The 18,012-nt window shown below is 37.7% G+C and overlaps 1 protein-coding gene across 2 annotated transcripts; it reads left to right on the top strand.

The window, feature by feature from the left end:
* LOC109825343 (auxin response factor 12-like) lies at positions 5,215 to 15,209 on the top strand. Of its 2 annotated transcripts, XM_020392189.1 has the most exons (16): positions 5,215 to 5,563; positions 5,648 to 5,763; positions 5,848 to 5,946; positions 6,026 to 6,082; positions 6,167 to 6,322; positions 6,424 to 6,508; positions 8,562 to 8,652; positions 8,756 to 8,920; positions 9,009 to 9,131; positions 9,410 to 9,485; positions 10,480 to 10,627; positions 12,180 to 12,269; positions 12,354 to 13,156; positions 13,223 to 13,413; positions 14,327 to 14,445; positions 14,973 to 15,209. In XM_020392189.1, exons 1-15 carry the CDS (start codon positions 5,524 to 5,526, stop codon positions 14,415 to 14,417), a joined length of 2,331 nt encoding a protein of 776 aa, XP_020247778.1. In that variant the 5' UTR covers positions 5,215 to 5,523; the 3' UTR covers positions 14,418 to 14,445; positions 14,973 to 15,209. The 2 variants fall into 2 exon arrangements, with proteins under 2 accessions (XP_020247778.1, XP_020247777.1); XM_020392188.1 differs by having other exon boundaries at positions 12,180 to 13,156.

The raw sequence follows: 18,012 nt of genomic DNA, 5'->3' as shown, positions 1-18,012 counted from the left end.
CTGTTGATGTCCTGAGACCCAACAACAAGATTAGCCGGTAATCCCGAGTTTAGCAAGGGGGCTTAAGGTCGATATAAGTGATGTGGGTTCCCTCATCTCTTTTTTGAAGATCGGTCTCCTATCTGTATAAGAAAGCTGCATAATAACACTCGTTAGAGGATTGAAGTTAGGTTCTCCAGTGGTTCCTCCAACAATCAAGTCAGTATTTGAGCTTGAGTAGAGAAGATACTAATGAAATAAAAATAGTTCTAAGTATTCAAAAGTTGCATACATGTGGCCCCCTGGGAAATTCCCCCTCCAATCCCCCAGTTAGTAGGCAATGAGCACCTATATATACCAATCTGAGAGGGGTAAATATGTAACTGTGGCTGAGTCCAGGTACGCAGCTGACTTGGCAGACAGCTGATAAGTGTCGGCTGTGGGTGGCATGGGTCATCCAGGTTAGTGCAAAGCGATAGTAGCTACTTGGCTATGACGGAGCCTGATGAGTCATGAAGACTTTTGGGACTGAAGTAATGATGATCTTTGACTATGCATTTAATGTGATGGTGACTGCTGTTCAGCGAGGGGTTCAAGAATGTCCACCTTCCGTCTCGGTTTTGCGAGAGGACCAAGAAAATACGTCTTTCGTCTAGACCCTCGAGGGAGACGATAAGAGAGGCCTTTCGTCTCAGCCTTCGAGGGAGACGAGAAGTCGGTGTATCTGGGTCAAGTCAAGATAATGGGCCGAGTGTGGAGGCTTGTGGGCTTGATCTGATAGTTAGGTGGGCAAGTACCATCTTTCGAGTTGGCCATGTAAGTTGTCAACTCAGCTCTGAGTGAATGAGGATGGTCGACTCGATCGATGAGGTCGAATAAAAGCTGATCTTGACTTGGCCTGTCTCGGGGGGTTTGTTTTCGTCGAAAGTCACCTTAGTCATTGATTTCATTAAACTTTAAACGTTACAAATGAATTCAAATAACAAAAGAAAAAGATTACAACTTTCTTGAAAATACGAGCCACCCTCAGGTGGCCCGACTCCCCCCCCTCTCTCTCTTGTGCACAAAGGCACAGTTCAGAGAGGCTATAAATAGGGGGGGTGGTTGTTCATTTGAGGGACTTCTTCTGAAACTTTTGAGAGAGCCGAAACTCTGCCGGATTGTCACCTCAACTCGGAGATCTGAAGGCTTGAAGACTTGGAGACCCGGATTTGATTCTTAGCGAGCACCCGCACCGAAAAAGGCAGGAGTTCGAGAGAGTCTAATCCTCAGATCTACGTCGTTACACTCCGGATCTAAGCTTGGTTCTTAGATCCCGAGATTCGAGCGGTCGTTTCCTTGGTGAAACGATCCCTCCCGGCTATTATCTCCTTGGTGGGATAATACCCGTAATACGTCGTAGATCTGCTTGGATCCAGATCACGCGGTGGTCCACGGTAAGCAACCCCGGCGCAGGCAAACAACCCACAGAAGCAAGAGACCGGATAACAGGATCTTGTGATTTGTTCGGTAAAAGAGAGAAGTTGTAATTTTGATTTCTTTGTTTTATTTTGATTTTCATTGTAAGCCGGATCTTATAAAAAGACCGGATCTCTTTGTAACGCATAAAGTTGTTAACTGAGTGCAATGACATCGATAATGAAGAAAACACAAACTTTTCCCGCGAACAGAACTGTCAACTGTTCTCTGTTATTTTTGCAAAAAATCAGTGTATCATCTGCATACTGAAGGCAATGAACTTTATCTCTCATATTATTGGGTCCTAACCCTTCAATAAGATGGGATTCCACTGCTAAATTTAGCATGAACTTTATCTCTCATATTATTGGGTCCTAACCCTTCAATAAGATGGGATTCCACTGCTAAATTTAGCATTTTAGTAAAAGAGTCTGCTGCCAAAACAAACAAAAGGGGAGACAAAGGATCTCCTTGAAAAATTATTTAGAGTTATTATAAAAGGTTAACTTTTGTATAAAATTAACTAAGAATTAAAAATTTTAAAATTCATCAAGTAAATCAATTATTAAATTAATTAGCTTTATCAAATTGGCAAGTGATAAAAAAAAATTGAAGGAAAGAAAAGAAAGAGTAAAAGAACAGAAAGGGTAAAAGAAAGGCTAAAAAAACTAGTCCCCACCACCGCACGTAAATTTTGCATCGCCCTCAATGCAAACTATATGACGCACAAAGTGAAGCGGATAGGAAATGAAGCACTTATATTTGTTTGGTCGGTCTTGGATAATACTAAAATAATAAAAATCTATAATTCCGTTTGTTACCAGGAGAGTGTAGCAAAAAAAATTTTACTATTAAATATAAGTTAGAGATATATAACTGAAAAGTGGGTAAAACAATAGGTGTGTATTAGTGCTGTTTAGCCTTATTCTAGCACATATTCTTGTAAGTAATCCAGTTTTGTTTTTTACTTATCCCACTGGTTTACAAGTACTAAACCCCAATTTTTATTCCTGCCAAACTCACGTGCAACGACTAGGAAGCGAATAAACAAGGCATTAAAAAAGCCGTACGTATGCACGTGGGCCCGCACGTAGACCCGCCTCGATCCACGAGAAAGCGCAGAGTTTGACCCGCATAATTAAGCCCAAATCCATCCCATCAATCTCCGTTTAAGGAATCCTAATCGCCGTACTAATTAATCATTAACTGGGGGAAAATATTCCCTAAGCCAACCGGTCCGTTGTACCGCCGGTTGAAACCCGAAACGAAAGCAAGTACGCCTCTGTGCAGCTCTGACCTGGGCCTGGTGGACCAGAGCGAACCACGTGAACCTCGGCCAGTACCCGTACCCCGCGGGTACACCTGAAACGAGCATGCGCTGCACTGCGTCTCCGATCTCCCTGTCGATCACGGGCCATTTGATCCCTCTGATTTCCTATGTAATAAGGTGTCTTATTAAGAGCTATTATTTTTAGAGGAAACCATGTGACGTACTTCATTTCATGATGAATTTTATACCAGTACCATCAAAATATAATATTTCATTTAGGAGCTGTTTGGTTGTTTTCCAAAAAAAATCAGAAATGGAAAATTCGGTTTTCAAACTATTTCAATAGCTTTCATGACATTTCCCACTTTTCTTTTTTTTTTTGTTTGTTTCGCAAATAAATCACCCCATTTCACCGTAAGTCACAAAAAAACAAAAAAAAAACCGCAATAGTAACAGTGTTTTTTTAATAGTAACGGTGTTTTCATCATTTAAATAATCTGTTTTATTCACATGGACTGTTTCAACAGTGCTTTTAGTAATTAAAAATTCATAGAAGTGATATTTGCAAGTGTCTTCAAATGTTTTTGGTGTGAAAACACATTTCTTAAAAATCTGACATGACATCCTGCGTAGCACCCTTATTTTTTAAAATCACAAAACGAAACAAACATGTGATTTGAAAAATCGGTTGAAACCAAAATCCTACGTGAAAGGGGGGATTTCTTGAAATGTGACATGGCGGGGGGTTTTCTCATTTTTTGGCAAACAAACAACCCCTTAGTTTAAAGATACGCATGAAGGCACCGACAAATGTAATATTTTTTTGGAGTAAAACTTTGCGCGTGAACATTTTTTCGCTCCTCGCTTTGAACTGTCTGTACAAACACAATATTCTGTTTAGGGGGTGTTTGTGTCAAATCCTATAATTTTAGGGTATGAATTTCACCATGGAATTTAAAATCCATATGTGTTTTGTTATGAGTTGGTATTTCTAAAATGTTCTTTGTTTCATTAATATTTTAGGATTTGGAATACTATAATTTGTAATATTTTGTTTGTTTCAAGCTCAAATTGTAACATTACTAAATGCTAACATTTTATAATATGATGAATATGCTATCTTGGTGAGGTTACATCCCCAAAAAGACGAAATTGGGAGGTAAGCATACCCATTTATGGGATTTGTCAAAATACTCTCCAATTGAGAGGATTTGGCAAATTCTAAAAATTGGGCACTATTTATACTTTTGGGATTCAATATTCTAAAATTTTTTAAATACAAACACCATATAAGGAATCCCAAAATACAAAAAAACTCACTTTTTGATCCAAAAACTTGTAATCCATAGCAAATACCAAAGTTTTTGGTGAAACAAGTACATCATTATATAATTTTGTGTTTGTAAGATGCACTTTTTTTTATCGAATTAGAATTTGCGACAAGGCGATTGTGCATGATGAGTTTTAGGGCTTTGATGTAGCTAACTTTACGATGAAATCAAGAATAAACAAATAATCAAACAAAATAGGAGGGAATATTTCTTTGTTAGTTGAAGAATAATAATATGATATTTTTTCGCTTGCAACGTTTGCGTAGGAACAATTTTTTTTTCCCTTTTGCAAATCCTAAAAGAAGTTCTCTCATTTTTCTTCTCATTTTTTCATCGTCACGACCTTTTCTTTCTCATATTACAACAAATTACTTCTCAAGATGTCATTGACAGATCATAATTCATGCTACATTCCTTTCTCTACGTCTTTTTGACAAGGATTACTCAAATCCTAATTCTTTTTTCTAATCCTAATTCTTTTTTCTAACTAGAATTTAAATCCTATAACATCAAATTTAGTTTCGGTATAAAGTCAATTTAAAATATGAGATTAATGGGTATCCTTGTCATAGGAGAAAAATTCTTTTTTTGTCGCCTATGTGGTATAATCCCCACCATCCTCATAAAATAGGTACAAATCTCCACCAACTCACACACTCTCTCCTACTTTATAAGGATGATGATGATTATGCCACATAAACGTTAACGAGTAAATCCCCTCCTATGACAAGGATACCTGTTAATCTCTTAAAGGAAGCTCGATCTAAAGCCAACATTTGACCTGACAAAATCATTTCAAATTAAAACATCAAAAAAAAAATTGGCCTGATCTCAAGTTTGTATACTCGATTGATTTTTTTCCTCTGTCCACCCCCCTGCGCGCACCCGGGGCCCGCACGAGTACAATAATTTAACGCGCAGGGTAAAAAAAAAGTGAAAATATAAATTATTGAGGGGTCTTTTCGAGTTCGAGTCCGTACGACAGTGACAGGGACAATGAAAAAAAAAGCGCAGAAATGGGGCACATGCTCGCGGTCACATCACTTACACACGACGGACGGCTACGATTCTATGAAGCGAAATGCCGACGGCCCGGATTTACATGTTTTAATTCGGTGAATTTATTTATTTTCCTTTTTTTAATTCGGCGAATAATAAAGGTGACAGCGAGAGTTTCCTCCTCAAAAAAAGAAGGAAAAAAAAAGATAGCGCTTTTCTCTCTCTCCTTCTCTTCTTTATTTACTGATATATTTGAGTTTTTGAGGTTTTTCGGGTGATTTTAGAGCTTGAGAGGTTCAGTTTGATGGCGATTTTGAGGGGGAGTGAGCTTCTTCGAGCTTTATGCTGCCTGATTTCAGCTTAAATTCTCTACGTTTTGGTTCCGATTCGAGAAAACCCTAGCTTGAATCTTTGTTTGTTCACTGGAATCGAGAAATGAAGTCAAATTCTTATTTTGAGCTCTGTTGAAAGGTTTAGGGTTTCGAGATGAACTCTTCGCTGAGTTTAGGGGAGCAGGATCAAGATGGTACCTTTCCCCCTTACTTTTCATTCTAAAAATAGAAAAAAGAACAAAATTTGATCTTTGTAGTGTTTTCCCCTCCTTCTGTAGACGGAGAGAAGAGAAGCTTGAACTCGGAGCTCTGGCACGCGTGTGCTGGGCCTCTGGTCTGCTTGCCGACCATCGGCACACGTGTGGTTTACTTCCCTCAAGGCCACAGTGAGCAGGTGAGAAAGATCAAAACTTTTGTCCATGTTTATTTCCAAAAACCGGGGAAATAATGATTTTCTTTGGGGTGCAATTTACAAAAGGTTGCAGCTTCCACAAACAAGGAGGTCGAGGGCCACATCCCGAATTATCCGAATTTGCCTCCTCAGTTGATATGCCAGCTTCACAATGTCACAATGCATGTGAGGTTTCTTGGTCATCTTTTTTTTGTTTTCAGGATATTATAGAGAATGCTGATTGACTGTGGAATTGAAATTGTAGGCAGACGTGGAAACTGATGAAGTCTATGCACAAATGACCTTACAGCCTCTAAGCCCGGTAACATGGAGATGATTACTCTAAAGATTATTTCATTTGTTATAGGAAATGGAGACAAACAATACTATCGGTGTTGTTTTGCAGCAAGAACAGAAGGATACTTATGTACCCATTGAGATGGGCGTCGCGAGCAAGCAGCCGATGAACTATTTCTGCAAGACTCTAACGGCGAGTGATACAAGTACTCACGGGGGCTTCTCTGTTCCTCGTCGTGCTGCTGAAAAAGTGTTTCCACCTCTGGTTTGTGGGTCATGCTTTTGTTTTGTTTTCGTTGAATTTTATTTATAGTGAGATTGCCTAGAAAGTAAGTGATTGTAGTGCTTGTGTCTGTTCGATTTTAGGATTTCTCGCAGCAGCCACCTGCGCAGGAGCTTATTGCCCGGGACATTCATGATGTTGAGTGGAAGTTTCGGCATATCTTTCGAGGTTAGGACATTCACCTTGTCTTCAATTTCTTTTTCCTATGTAACAAAAGAAAGAAGAAAGGAGGCAACATAGAAGAGAAATTAGGAGATGATTCGGCATATTGAAGTTGAGAGACCTGATGATTAATGCGGGTTACAGAAAATAAAGAATTCAATAATGTGATTATTTGCATTTTAATTGATTAATGACTTATTAAATTAAATATCGTGTAACTACATTTCAATAACAGCGGGAAATGTTTTGGTTTAGTTTTAGTGAAGAGATTCAAATAATTGAATTTCTTTCCTGAGGTGATTTTATAATTAATACTATGATTGGTTGCAGTTACTATTGTCCGTAGACCATCTACATAATAGCAATTTTTGAACCCTATGTTTCGTCCACCATCATGACAAAATAACTTCTTTTGCATACATGTCCTGTAAAAGTTATCATTTGCTCATTTTTCCTTGAAAATTTCCAATTGTATGTTCGTCCTTAAAGAAACTACTAAATACATCAGGAGATATTAAAGTTACATAACTTACATAATACCCATGGCAATATTATCTATTATCATACACACGCTGTTTAAATCTAGATAAAAAATTTGTGTAATGCTAGCTGAACATGATAGATTTTTATTTAATTCTTTATAATGACAACTTATATAGTAGATAGTGAAGTAAATTCTTAAATTTCAAAGGAGAAGCTTATAACATAAATAAAGAGTCCGACATGATTTTACAAACCAGATATGTCAGTGCTGATTACTTTTGGTGAACGCTTAATGATTAAAGAGTCCAATGTAAATTATAATAAGCATTCTCGTAAAAATATAAAAAAGATCGTAATAGCCACATCAAAGCGTCTATGCTACTGGATATTTGAAATCCTAGACCATTGAACAATAATTTGGTATAACTAATTAACAATAAACTAAAATCAACTAATCAAGCTAATGGACACAATTGACTACTGATGCAGGGTATGGTTACAAGTCCGATAGTTTTGGAAAGGTACATGTGGAGCTAATACTTTTTGAGGGTACATAAGTAAAATGGTAAACTAGGGTATATATGCAAAAAATATAAAATTTTAAAATGAGTTAGTGAAGCAACCAATGTATGATAGACCTAGAATTTCATCCCAATAATATTGAAACTCCGTGAGACTTCTCAAGGATGTGTCTGCTTAGCTGCTAAGTGAAAATGCTTAGAGAACCAATAGAAGCCTTTATTTATAATACTGGGAAAGTTTTGTTAGATCGTAAAGATAATAAGGATTGAGTGACCGAAAAGGGAGCATCAATTGGTTGGTTAGGCGGTACCTATAACTATCATCATGGCAGTTTTTATGTGGTTTGTCTGAAATTCTGTCTTTTAAGTTTTTAAGGCTCTTAACCTTCTTGCTTAGAGAACCAATAGAAACCTTTACTTATACTACTGGAAACGTTTTGTTGGATCACAAAGATTAATCAGTTGATTGGTTAGGTGGTACCTATAACTATCATCATGGCAGTTTTATGTGGTCTGTCTGAAATTCTGTCTTAAGATTTTAAGGCTCTTAACCTTCTTGTTTAGGAAAGCATTCTTCCAGATGATCGCCCACATGTTCCTCTTCAGGGATGCATTCTACAAGAGGAGTATTTCATAGTTTATAGATCATGCATCAAGTGGCCCATGATAGAATTCCCTCGAAACTTATTTTAGGAGTGACCTTATACTCAAGGATGCAGTTTAAATCTTTAGATGCTTTCCCTCTCGACCAATGAAGGAACTGCAATATAGATGGTGTACCATATAGCTTGCACCAATAGTTTGTGCCATATTCCTCTCTGTGACATTTGGTTGTGTCTTTTTTTGTTTTGTTTTTGTTTTTTGGTTTTTTTTGCATTCAATTAGCAATAAAACATTTGGCTTGCATTCTGACAAAAATTTGAAGTTTAGCAGTCATGATATGATATTTCCACTCATGACATGCATGCTTTTAGGAGGCACATAGTACATGGGTACTTATTGATGCGAAAAATTTAATAACATAACGCATTCTCCTGTATCTTCTTTTTTGGCAGGCCAACCAAAAAGACATCTTCTTACTACAGGCTGGAGTGTGTTTGTCAGTGCCAAGAGACTTGTTGCTGGGGATTCTGTCATCTTCATATGGTCCACTTTAATATTTGCCTTTTTTTCCCCATGTTGTAGAAAAATGTGTCAAATTAATTTATGAAAGCAGACAGAACATTCATAGTTTTGTTACTTTTGGTAGGAATGAGAAGAACCAGCTTTTGTTAGGAATTCGGCGGGCTAGCCGACCACAAACCATAATGCCCTCATCAGTTCTGTCCAGTGATAGTATGCACATAGGGCTCCTTGCTGCAGCAGCTCATGCTGCTGCGACAAATAGCCGTTTCACCATTTTCTATAACCCAAGGTGGATTTTTACTCTGCGGTTGCTAATCTGTACGTGCTTGTGTTTTTACTAATGTGCAAATGTTGCTTGTTTCTGATGATTTTCATAGGGCATGCCCATCTGAGTTTGTTATACCACTGACAAGATATGTTAAAGCTGTCTATCACACTCGTGTATCAGTTGGGATGCGCTTCCGCATGCTGTTTGAGACTGAAGAGTCGAGCGTTCGCAGGTAATATATCAGTCTTTAACAATACTTACTGTATCAGGTTACTTTCCCGGCAAATTAGATTATGTTATTATTACATAAAGGCGTATGCTTAAACCTCATGTGGCTTTAGCCGAGTTTTCTATAGTTGCAATGAAATATTTCAACTCTTTTGAATCATGTGAGATTTGGCTCTGGTTCTATTGAAGTTATGAATCAGCCTGTTTTGGTTTTCAGCCCGATTGTCTTCAAGTATAATTTTACCAAAAATGTGTTTCATTTGGATTTCATGTTGCATAAAGGTACATGGGGACGATTACAGGCATAGGTGATTTGGATCCTGTCCGCTGGCCAAATTCTCAGTGGAGGTCAGTCAAGGTAAAAGCTGTAGAAGTCCATTGTCTACTTATCACTGTATAATATATTCTATCACTTCACCAATACCTTGGACACTTCATGCATGATATTCATCCATTTATATTTGTTATAAGAATGCTTTTACATAATTACATATCACAGCAAAATCAACTGAGGCGTGCAATTTCAGGAATTTATACTATACGAAAAGCAATCAGCAACAATCCTGATTTTATTAAGTTAGGCCAGCTTGTTATTTGAAGCAACTAGATCATGTACTAGCATTAGTTAAATTAGCCTTATAGATCTGAGGTCACAACTGTCTACTCGACATCCTTGATAATGCAAACATTCTTCATTGTTCTCTTCAATTGCATTACATGGTGTTTTGATATTCCAACTGTGGTCCACATCAGGACCATCCCTTGCATTTTATCTGTGCAAATTCTTTGTTTCATATGTGGGTTTGAAATTAACTTTAAGTATTATCAGATCATCAAATTATGTATATTTTTCAAGATGCCACACTGTAATAGATCCACTCAACAAACACTTGTGGTCTATTGATGCTGCCCATGTGTTTTTCAGGGATATAAAAACCTTAACCATGGCATATTTAGGACTAGGTAATATGCACAACAACAGAAACAAAAAAGCCTTTATCACAAAATTTGGGGTCGGCCAGGACTAGATAATATGTCATAATGTAAATCAGAAAGGCTATCTTAGACTCCTAGTCTTTGGAAGTGTATTTTTATTTTGTAGTCTTACCTGTTTAGGATTTTTTTCATGTGTACTTCTAAAGCTTTTTCTTTTTTTTATCTTAACTTGAAATTTTATGGTCCTTTGAGAATCAAGTCTTGTTCTTTTATAACATTTCTCTTATTTTTTCTTTTCCTCTTAGGCCACTTTCCCTTGAAGTTCATGACTGTGTCATTCTACTATGTTTCTTCTGCTACTCGATAAAAATATGTATGACTGTTTGAACTAATATGCGAGCAATATGAAAATGTAGGTTGGTTGGGATGAATCTACTGCTGGTGACAGACAGCCTAGAGTTTCGCTATGGGACATTGAGCCTTTAACCACTTTTCCCATGTATCCATCATTGTTCCCACTCAGACTTAAACGGCCTTGGCAACCTGGGGCATCATTCCCTCATGGTAAGTTTTTTATGTATATGAAGTTTTTGATGTATATGAAGTTATCTTTTAACAACTTTGTCCTACACTTTGCATGTGAAGCTTTATTTCTTATGAATCAGAGCTGTAGCTCTTTCTTAATGCGGACTAACAAAACATATGCTTATTAGTTGTTGCTTCACGTATCTTGAGAAGTTCGACAGTGTGATGTATCTGTATAGCAGTAAATTAACTTGGGAATGGGTTCTTTTACTGGTTGGAACCACATCGACTATCACTATCACCACTATCAAAATAAGAATAAAGTCATGCATATTAGCACACAGCCACATGAAAATAGGGAGAAGAAGATAAAAAAGCATACTTGTGGAGAGATGAGCTTTATTCCAAATGTTATAGTAGTTCTTACTATGCCATCATGTCCAACACTGTCATATTGATTTTACTTGTTTGTTAATAGCAAAAGACTTCTATTCTTTCTAAAGAAAAAAGCACGATAATGGACAAAGATAAAGAAAAGCTAAGAAATTAGTTTGTTTTATATATTATGTATTATGGTTGGCATGTTTAAATTTTTTTTCTTAATTTTATCCTTTTGTTAGTTGATAGGGTGTATAACTACTTACCAAAATTAATCAGTCATAATCTCCAATATAGATGGCTTATGACACCACAGTTTCTCACAACTCTTGTTATGATACTATAATCAGCTCACTCTTTGTATATATCACTATTATCAGTTCCCTTAACTATAGTCATTTACTTCACGCAGTTTCTATAGCTTCAAATCTTATCATGATATCACATAAAATATTACTTACTTACAGATGAATGAGAAATAATAGTCAGTGACACTAATATTTGACACTAATGCTGACAAAGAGCTGTCATATAAACAATGATGACTCTGGCTTTCCCTTAATATATTGTTATCCGCGTACTCATCTTATCAAATGGGAATATTATGATAGATACAGTGCTTGTACTCACACAAGATGAGCCATATGTGAGTCAAAATGAGTATGGTACATGGAACAGCTATTTTTTGTTGTCGATGGCTTCGAACAAGATGCAATTATCATCATGCTTTTCTGATTGCCAGATCGAGATTCTGGGCAGACTTTGACCATGTCATAGGTCTCATTACTGACATTTTTTATCTTCTCTGCTCATTGTTCTGTTGGCATGATTTATTCTGAAGTCCCTTGTTCATTATTTTTATTTGTCATTAAAGGACAGGTTAGCTTGAATCTGCAAAATACAGAATATCTATATGATGGAAAGTAGTAGCAGGACAAATCCTTGTTATTCAATCTGAATTTGTGGGTGTGTCATATGACCTTCTAATATCTGCCTGATGATGTTTTTGCTACCTTAGCTTTGCACACCCCATCTCACACTTTTGACAATCAATCAGATGTTTGTCTACCAGCGTTACTCTTTGACCTTCAACATTTCCATTTCCCTGGCTGGACAGTCTCTAGGACACTTTTATCTAATAAAATCCTTACCGATCTTAGCTGTTATGAATAGACTCTTATACCATATTTTCTATCCATATTTTCTTTTTCAGTAAGTATGCAAGATGAGGGCAATCCTTTTATGTGGTTAAGAGGGGATGCAAGAGATCAAGGCCTTCATTCCTTGAATTATCAATCACTTGGTATGGGCCCCTCAATTCAGCAGAGGGTTGAATCGTCAATACTAGGCAATGAGCGTGATCAATACCATATGATATCTGCTGCAGCTTTGCAGGACTTAAGGGGTGGGGATTTTCTAAAGCAACAACTGTTACAGTATCAGCAATCTCTTCAGTTTCAGCAGCACTCTGGCCTAACCAGTCCATTATTTCAGCAGCAGTTTGTTCAGCAAACAGACACTCAGCAGATTATTTGTCCTCAGTCGCAAAGTATAGTGGAAAACCATAATGTTCTAAACCAGCAGTTGCAGCAGCCCCATGATGAGCAACGGAAGCAGCAAGTCCAGGAGATCCAAGACTATGCACAGATGTTATCGTTCCAGAACAATTACTTGCAGCAGCCGAAATCTCCAGTGATTTCTCAGTTGTGTCAAAATTTGGTTTTTCCTGGTTCAGGCGCAAATTTCTCATCAGCCGTGCCACCTACCGGTGTACAGAGTATTATGAATGATGGTCAGCCTCATAGAGTTGCCAATGTTTCAAATTTGTCAGGACTTGGTCAACCCATGAGTGAGCAAAACCAGCAACCATGGGAGACAAAGCTTACCATGTCTCCTTTTACTGGCACAGTTTTGCTCCCATCATTACCTGAGAAGGATGGTTCTGTGGAAGCTGATAATGGCGGAGCTGAATCTGAGAATCACAATGTATTTAGTGGGAATATGGATTCCTCCTCTCTTCTCTCCAATGGTGTGCACACCCTAAGTGCAAATGCTTTCAACACTAATTTATCTCCAGCACAGTATGATGCTCCTTGTATTCAGAATCCTCTTTACAGTTACTTGGATGAATCATCAGGTTTTGCGCAAAATAGAGAGGAGACTGATCTGACAACCAAAACATTTGTGAAGGTAAGAACTACATTCTCTGACACTACTTAAAAGCAAAGGTGCTAATATTTCCCTTCATTTATGCAGGTTTATAAGTCAGGATCAGTTGGAAGATCACTAGACATCTCTCGCTTCAGTAGTTATGAGGAGCTACGTGAGGAGCTGAGTCAGATGTTTGGTATTGAGGGTCAATTGGAAGACCCTCGTAGATCAGGCTGGCAGCTTGTATTTGTCGACAGGGAGGATGATGTGCTTCTCCTTGGAGACGACCCCTGGGAGTAAGAGCTTGAAACTTCCACATTTTTCTTATTGTCAAAGCTTCCCTTCTAAACTATCTGTTTTCTTCTTAGGTTAAGAAAATGACGTTAGATATCTAGCATTCTACTAGAATGTTGAAATTCCAGTATCGCTAATATATTCAGACAAGAAGTCTAAAAGGTTGACAAACAATACACTTAATAATAAATAGTGCCTTGGAAGGACTGAAGCATTGTTATGTAACTTCTATGTCCTCTATAGTTTAGTATCCACAGCGTTCATTTAATATAACTTTAACATTTATCTATTACTTATCAAATATGATTGCAAATATAATGCTTCATTATATATTACTTAAAAAATATTATATGTATCAGGGGTTGGATTATACACATATATAACATAGCATGTGATAATCAGGCACATCTGAGCATGTGATTTGTTAAGAAAAGATATTGTTTTTGGTGCAACCTGTCCCAGCCATAACTAAATTGGTTTGGGGCATTTGTTTTTTTAAGGAATACTTTATGTGGAACAATAACAAATGGTAATGTTCCATGAGATTGGTTTAGCTCCAAAAGACAGCTCTCAGTCCTGTATTAAGATTTTGTTAAAAAGTGTATGCCTTCTGCTAATGCAATTGTTTGTAGGATGTCATGAGTCACGCCTGATATTTCACAGGCTATCGGTTTCATACAGGGATCTGTTCTTAGTTCGCATCATTTCCTGGTGGATCTATAATTCATGATTATTTATCATTTAATACTATTTTGCAACGGATCGTCGTTATGCCATGTCACATACATATAGGACCAGAATGCTGTATGTGGAAGCATATGCACACCTTGTCATATACATGCATGAACGTTGAACAATCTACAGGTGGACCTATGCTCTCGTATTCCTGCTAACAGAAAATTTCCTTTGATGTAGGGCATTTGTGAATAATGTTTGGTACATCAAAATACTTTCACCAGAGGATGTGAAGAAAATGGGGAAACCGAGTGCAGAATCCTTCTCTTAGTTTTCTTGCCGGTGAAAAATCCAAATTGGTACTCTATATATTTTATTTTGTATTATAATTAACGCTTTCATTTTTGGAGACAATTAACAATATCATTTACAACCACATAAGTTGTCCTCAAAGATAATTATACATTTCAAATTCGTATGAACTAGGGTGCGGACTGGCTAGTTTTGACATGATATATGACATGATGAATAATGAGAAATCAACTTGCATGAAAAAGGTGACTGGAAAGAAGCTAATCTAGGGGGAAAGTTCTTCACATGAAAAATTTAGAAACGGGCTTGAAAAAACGCAAGATTCTAATGTGAGGTTTTATCTGGTTTATGCATCACCCAGAACTGTATGATATATTTTCTGTATTTTTGAAAGTTATTTACTCTTGACATACTCCTGCATGACAATAACAGCCTATTGTCAAGTATGCTTCAAAGGCTGGTTCTCAGTAGAATGAGTGCTTGAGTAACTTCATATTTTGGACACTAACTTGTGTAGATATTATATTTATGAAGTGCATCTACTGATGTCATGGCTTAAACTGTTTATTTTCAGGTTCACAATTTGCTGCCTATGGGCACTCTAGTTTAGCTATCGTCATGGACAGTGCAGTAGAACTGGCACGGGGCCGCTTGTTCGCTGCAGTACTTTGTTCGGTTTGTAGCGTAAATGTTAACTATGTTCTCTATGAACCACTTCGATCAAGTATCTGTACTCCTGGACAATCTTTTGTTGTATCTTACTGTATGCTTCTTTTATGATTATTATGCACCTGCTAACACTTTGCCTTAATAATGTCTGTCTCAAGAGAACTAGTGTCTTCATTGCACTCTGTTTGACAGGGCCTTTTGATTTTTATGGCAGTATCAGGCTAGTTTGCGTTGTCTCAAGCTGCACTTTTCTGGTTTGGTTCTTTGTATATAGTGCTGGGTTCTTTATCTTAGTTTGCTCATGATCTTCAAATGTTTTTGTTTTAATCACAGTTGTGTTATGCCAGAAAAAAATAACTAATATCATATAGGAAATTATATGGTACTGCACTCAGTAGATTTTATTCGTCAGGTCTGGTTTGCTGAATTTAGCTCATGATGTTCATATTAGAATGAACACTGACAACTTCTTGAGATGCTCATATTAGAAGCATTTTCCTCATAAAGTTGACTGTTGTACGCTGAAATAGGATGTCACGTGTCTAAAAGGCAAACATGATCCTCTAAATACTCGAAAAGGTTTTTCTCCTCATGAAGATTTTATTCTTCCACAAAGTTTTTCCCCCTCTCCTCACGAAGATTTTATTCTCCCAGAAAAAGGTTTTTCCTGCATAAAGTTGACTTGTACACTTGAGGAGGATGTAAAATATCTAAAAGTCACACACTGCAAGATATCTGTTTAGTAAAGGGTAGCACTAGAGGCACACCTTTAACCACAACCTCAACCACACACCCTCTCTCATTTGCTACAGTGCACCGAGCCCCACATGAGATTTTAAAAATTTAAAATCCAATGTGGGGCCTGGTGCACTATAGCAAATGAGAGAGGGGGTGTGGTTGAGGTTGTAGTTAGGGGTGTGCCCCTATCATTTTCCTTTAGTAAACTACACAAAATAATCCAGACCTAATTTTGCGTTAAATTAGTTCTATTGAACCAAGGGGGATGTCCGTATGTGGGTCAAAATGAAACTGTGTTTTAACTCTCTTTTTGACCTGAGAAAAATTGGGCCAGCTGCGGCCTAGTTTTTCCTAAACCGAATTCTTCTCAAAATTGAACTAGGTTTAAACCTGGTTCAATTTTGAGTTTGAACGTGGTCCAAATTTGAGAGATTGCCAAACTTGTCCTTAGGGTCAGTTTCACCAACTCCTCAAATTTGGGTATGATTGATCATAAATTGGTTCTATTTGACAGTTATGATACAGTCTAAATTTAACACTCATCATACTCCCATGTATTGCACTCAAAGAAAATATCACAGCCACCAATTAGATAATTAATGGTTGTGATTATGTAGTTGCCCCGCCACTACTTTTTTTCTCGAACAAGGGTCACCTCAGTTTGGGAAGTTGCCAAACATGCACTTAAGAATTGAGCATGCTTGATATCTATGAATCTTAAACATGCCCTTAAAGATTTGAACATGCTTGATATCTATGAAACTTGAAACTCTCTAAGATTTTTCTCAGATACAAGACATACATTCCTATAGACATCATGCATATATTGATTAACTTAAAAATACAAACACATGAACAGCACTACAGGCTCAAGAAGAACAAATAAACAGCACGAAACAAAGCAAACATATAATGTTTGTGAAGAAACGCATTCCTTTATTCCAAGAGAGAGAGAGAGAGAGAGAGAGGCGTCTAAGGATCTTCAAGAGGATCCTCCTCGGACGGCCTCGACGACCCTGTCGGCCGCCTCCTTGGCGGCCTCAGCAGCTCCTGCGGGAATGCAGGCGGTCTTGCACATGGTGGTGCAGCTGTCGAGGTTCTTCCCGTTGGAGCACCTCTCAATGCAGTCGTCCATGCACCGGAACGCGTGGGTGGTGGGGATCGAGGCGGCGACCACCATGGCGATGAGGAGGGCGGCGAGCACGGCGAGCTTTGTGTTGGCCATTTCTTGGTTGTTGGAGTTTGTTTTGATGATGATGCGTGTGAGGGGATTGGTAGCGACCGATTGTGCTAAGTTTGTGTATGAGGTTTCGGTACTTCTATTAACCGAGAAGATGGGGCGTGTGAGGGCGGAGCGGGGGTGGGGTGGACGGTGCGGCTGGTGCCAAGAGGTCGGCTGCGTTTGCGAGATTTTTGCGGTTGGGTTTGTGGAGGGGAGGGAAATGTGGAGAGGTGTTGGTCTGGAAACAAGAGAGGAAAATTTCTATATAAAAAAGGACTTGGTCTTTAGCTTTTTTTTTTGAAAAAAAACTTGATCTTTAGTTATTATAGGAGAATTTGGGTTTCTTTTCCTTTACAATTTTGTAATATCACTTTTTGAGCACCACCATATATTGTTTAATGAATGGTTATGACTTGCCCCTTGCCTAATAATAGCCCCCGTAAAAAGTCCTATTATAGTAAAGACATAAACCTAAGAAGACAATCAAAATATTTATCTACGTGCAACGCATGTGCATCCTACTGGCACAAATTGTTTTCCTTATGCCAATGATATGAACCATAGAGGAGGTCTGGATGTGCATCACGTTTGTTATTCATCAAATTAGTACAATGAAGAGACACACCACTTTCTGAGAGAGTATCCGGTAAAGACGGTCCATGATATTATAATATGCACCAAAAAGATGTTAATCCATGGACCTATGCGCAAATCTTGAAATCAAATGACACAAAGGCTAATATTCATTTACTGCACATTAAATGCCATGAACTCGGATGCACTTGATAATTTTCTCGGCTTCCGCTACTCTTTCCTACTCTTTAGCATACCAGAGGATCGCACCCAATCAATAAAATACTACCATTTGAATGCGGTATCCAAACAATATCTAAATACAAATACTTAATAAGGATGCAGGTCCCCTTCAAAATAGGAATGTCACAACAAGAACGCTCCCATTCAAGTTCCAAAAAAACCATATAAA

The sequence above is a fragment of the Asparagus officinalis genome, chromosome 10 (genome assembly GCF_001876935.1).
Source record: "Asparagus officinalis chromosome 10, Aspof.V1, whole genome shotgun sequence".
In the NCBI taxonomy this organism is placed as follows: Eukaryota; Viridiplantae; Streptophyta; class Magnoliopsida; order Asparagales; family Asparagaceae; genus Asparagus; species Asparagus officinalis.
The sequence above is the reverse complement of the archived record's forward strand: the minus strand, read 5'-3'. Positions and strand labels throughout refer to the sequence as shown.

Excerpts from the sequence above, each read along its gene's own strand:
- LOC109825343 (XM_020392188.1), top strand. The coding sequence starts at position 5,524 with ATGAACTCTTCGCTGAGTTTAGGGGAGCAGGATCAAGATG. Across the intron at positions 6,509-8,561 it reads GTTTCGGCATATCTTTCGAG|GCCAACCAAAAAGACATCTT; the intron begins GTTAGGACATTC and ends CTTTTTTGGCAG. Across the intron at positions 13,157-13,222 it reads CAACCAAAACATTTGTGAAG|GTTTATAAGTCAGGATCAGT; the intron begins GTAAGAACTACA and ends TCATTTATGCAG.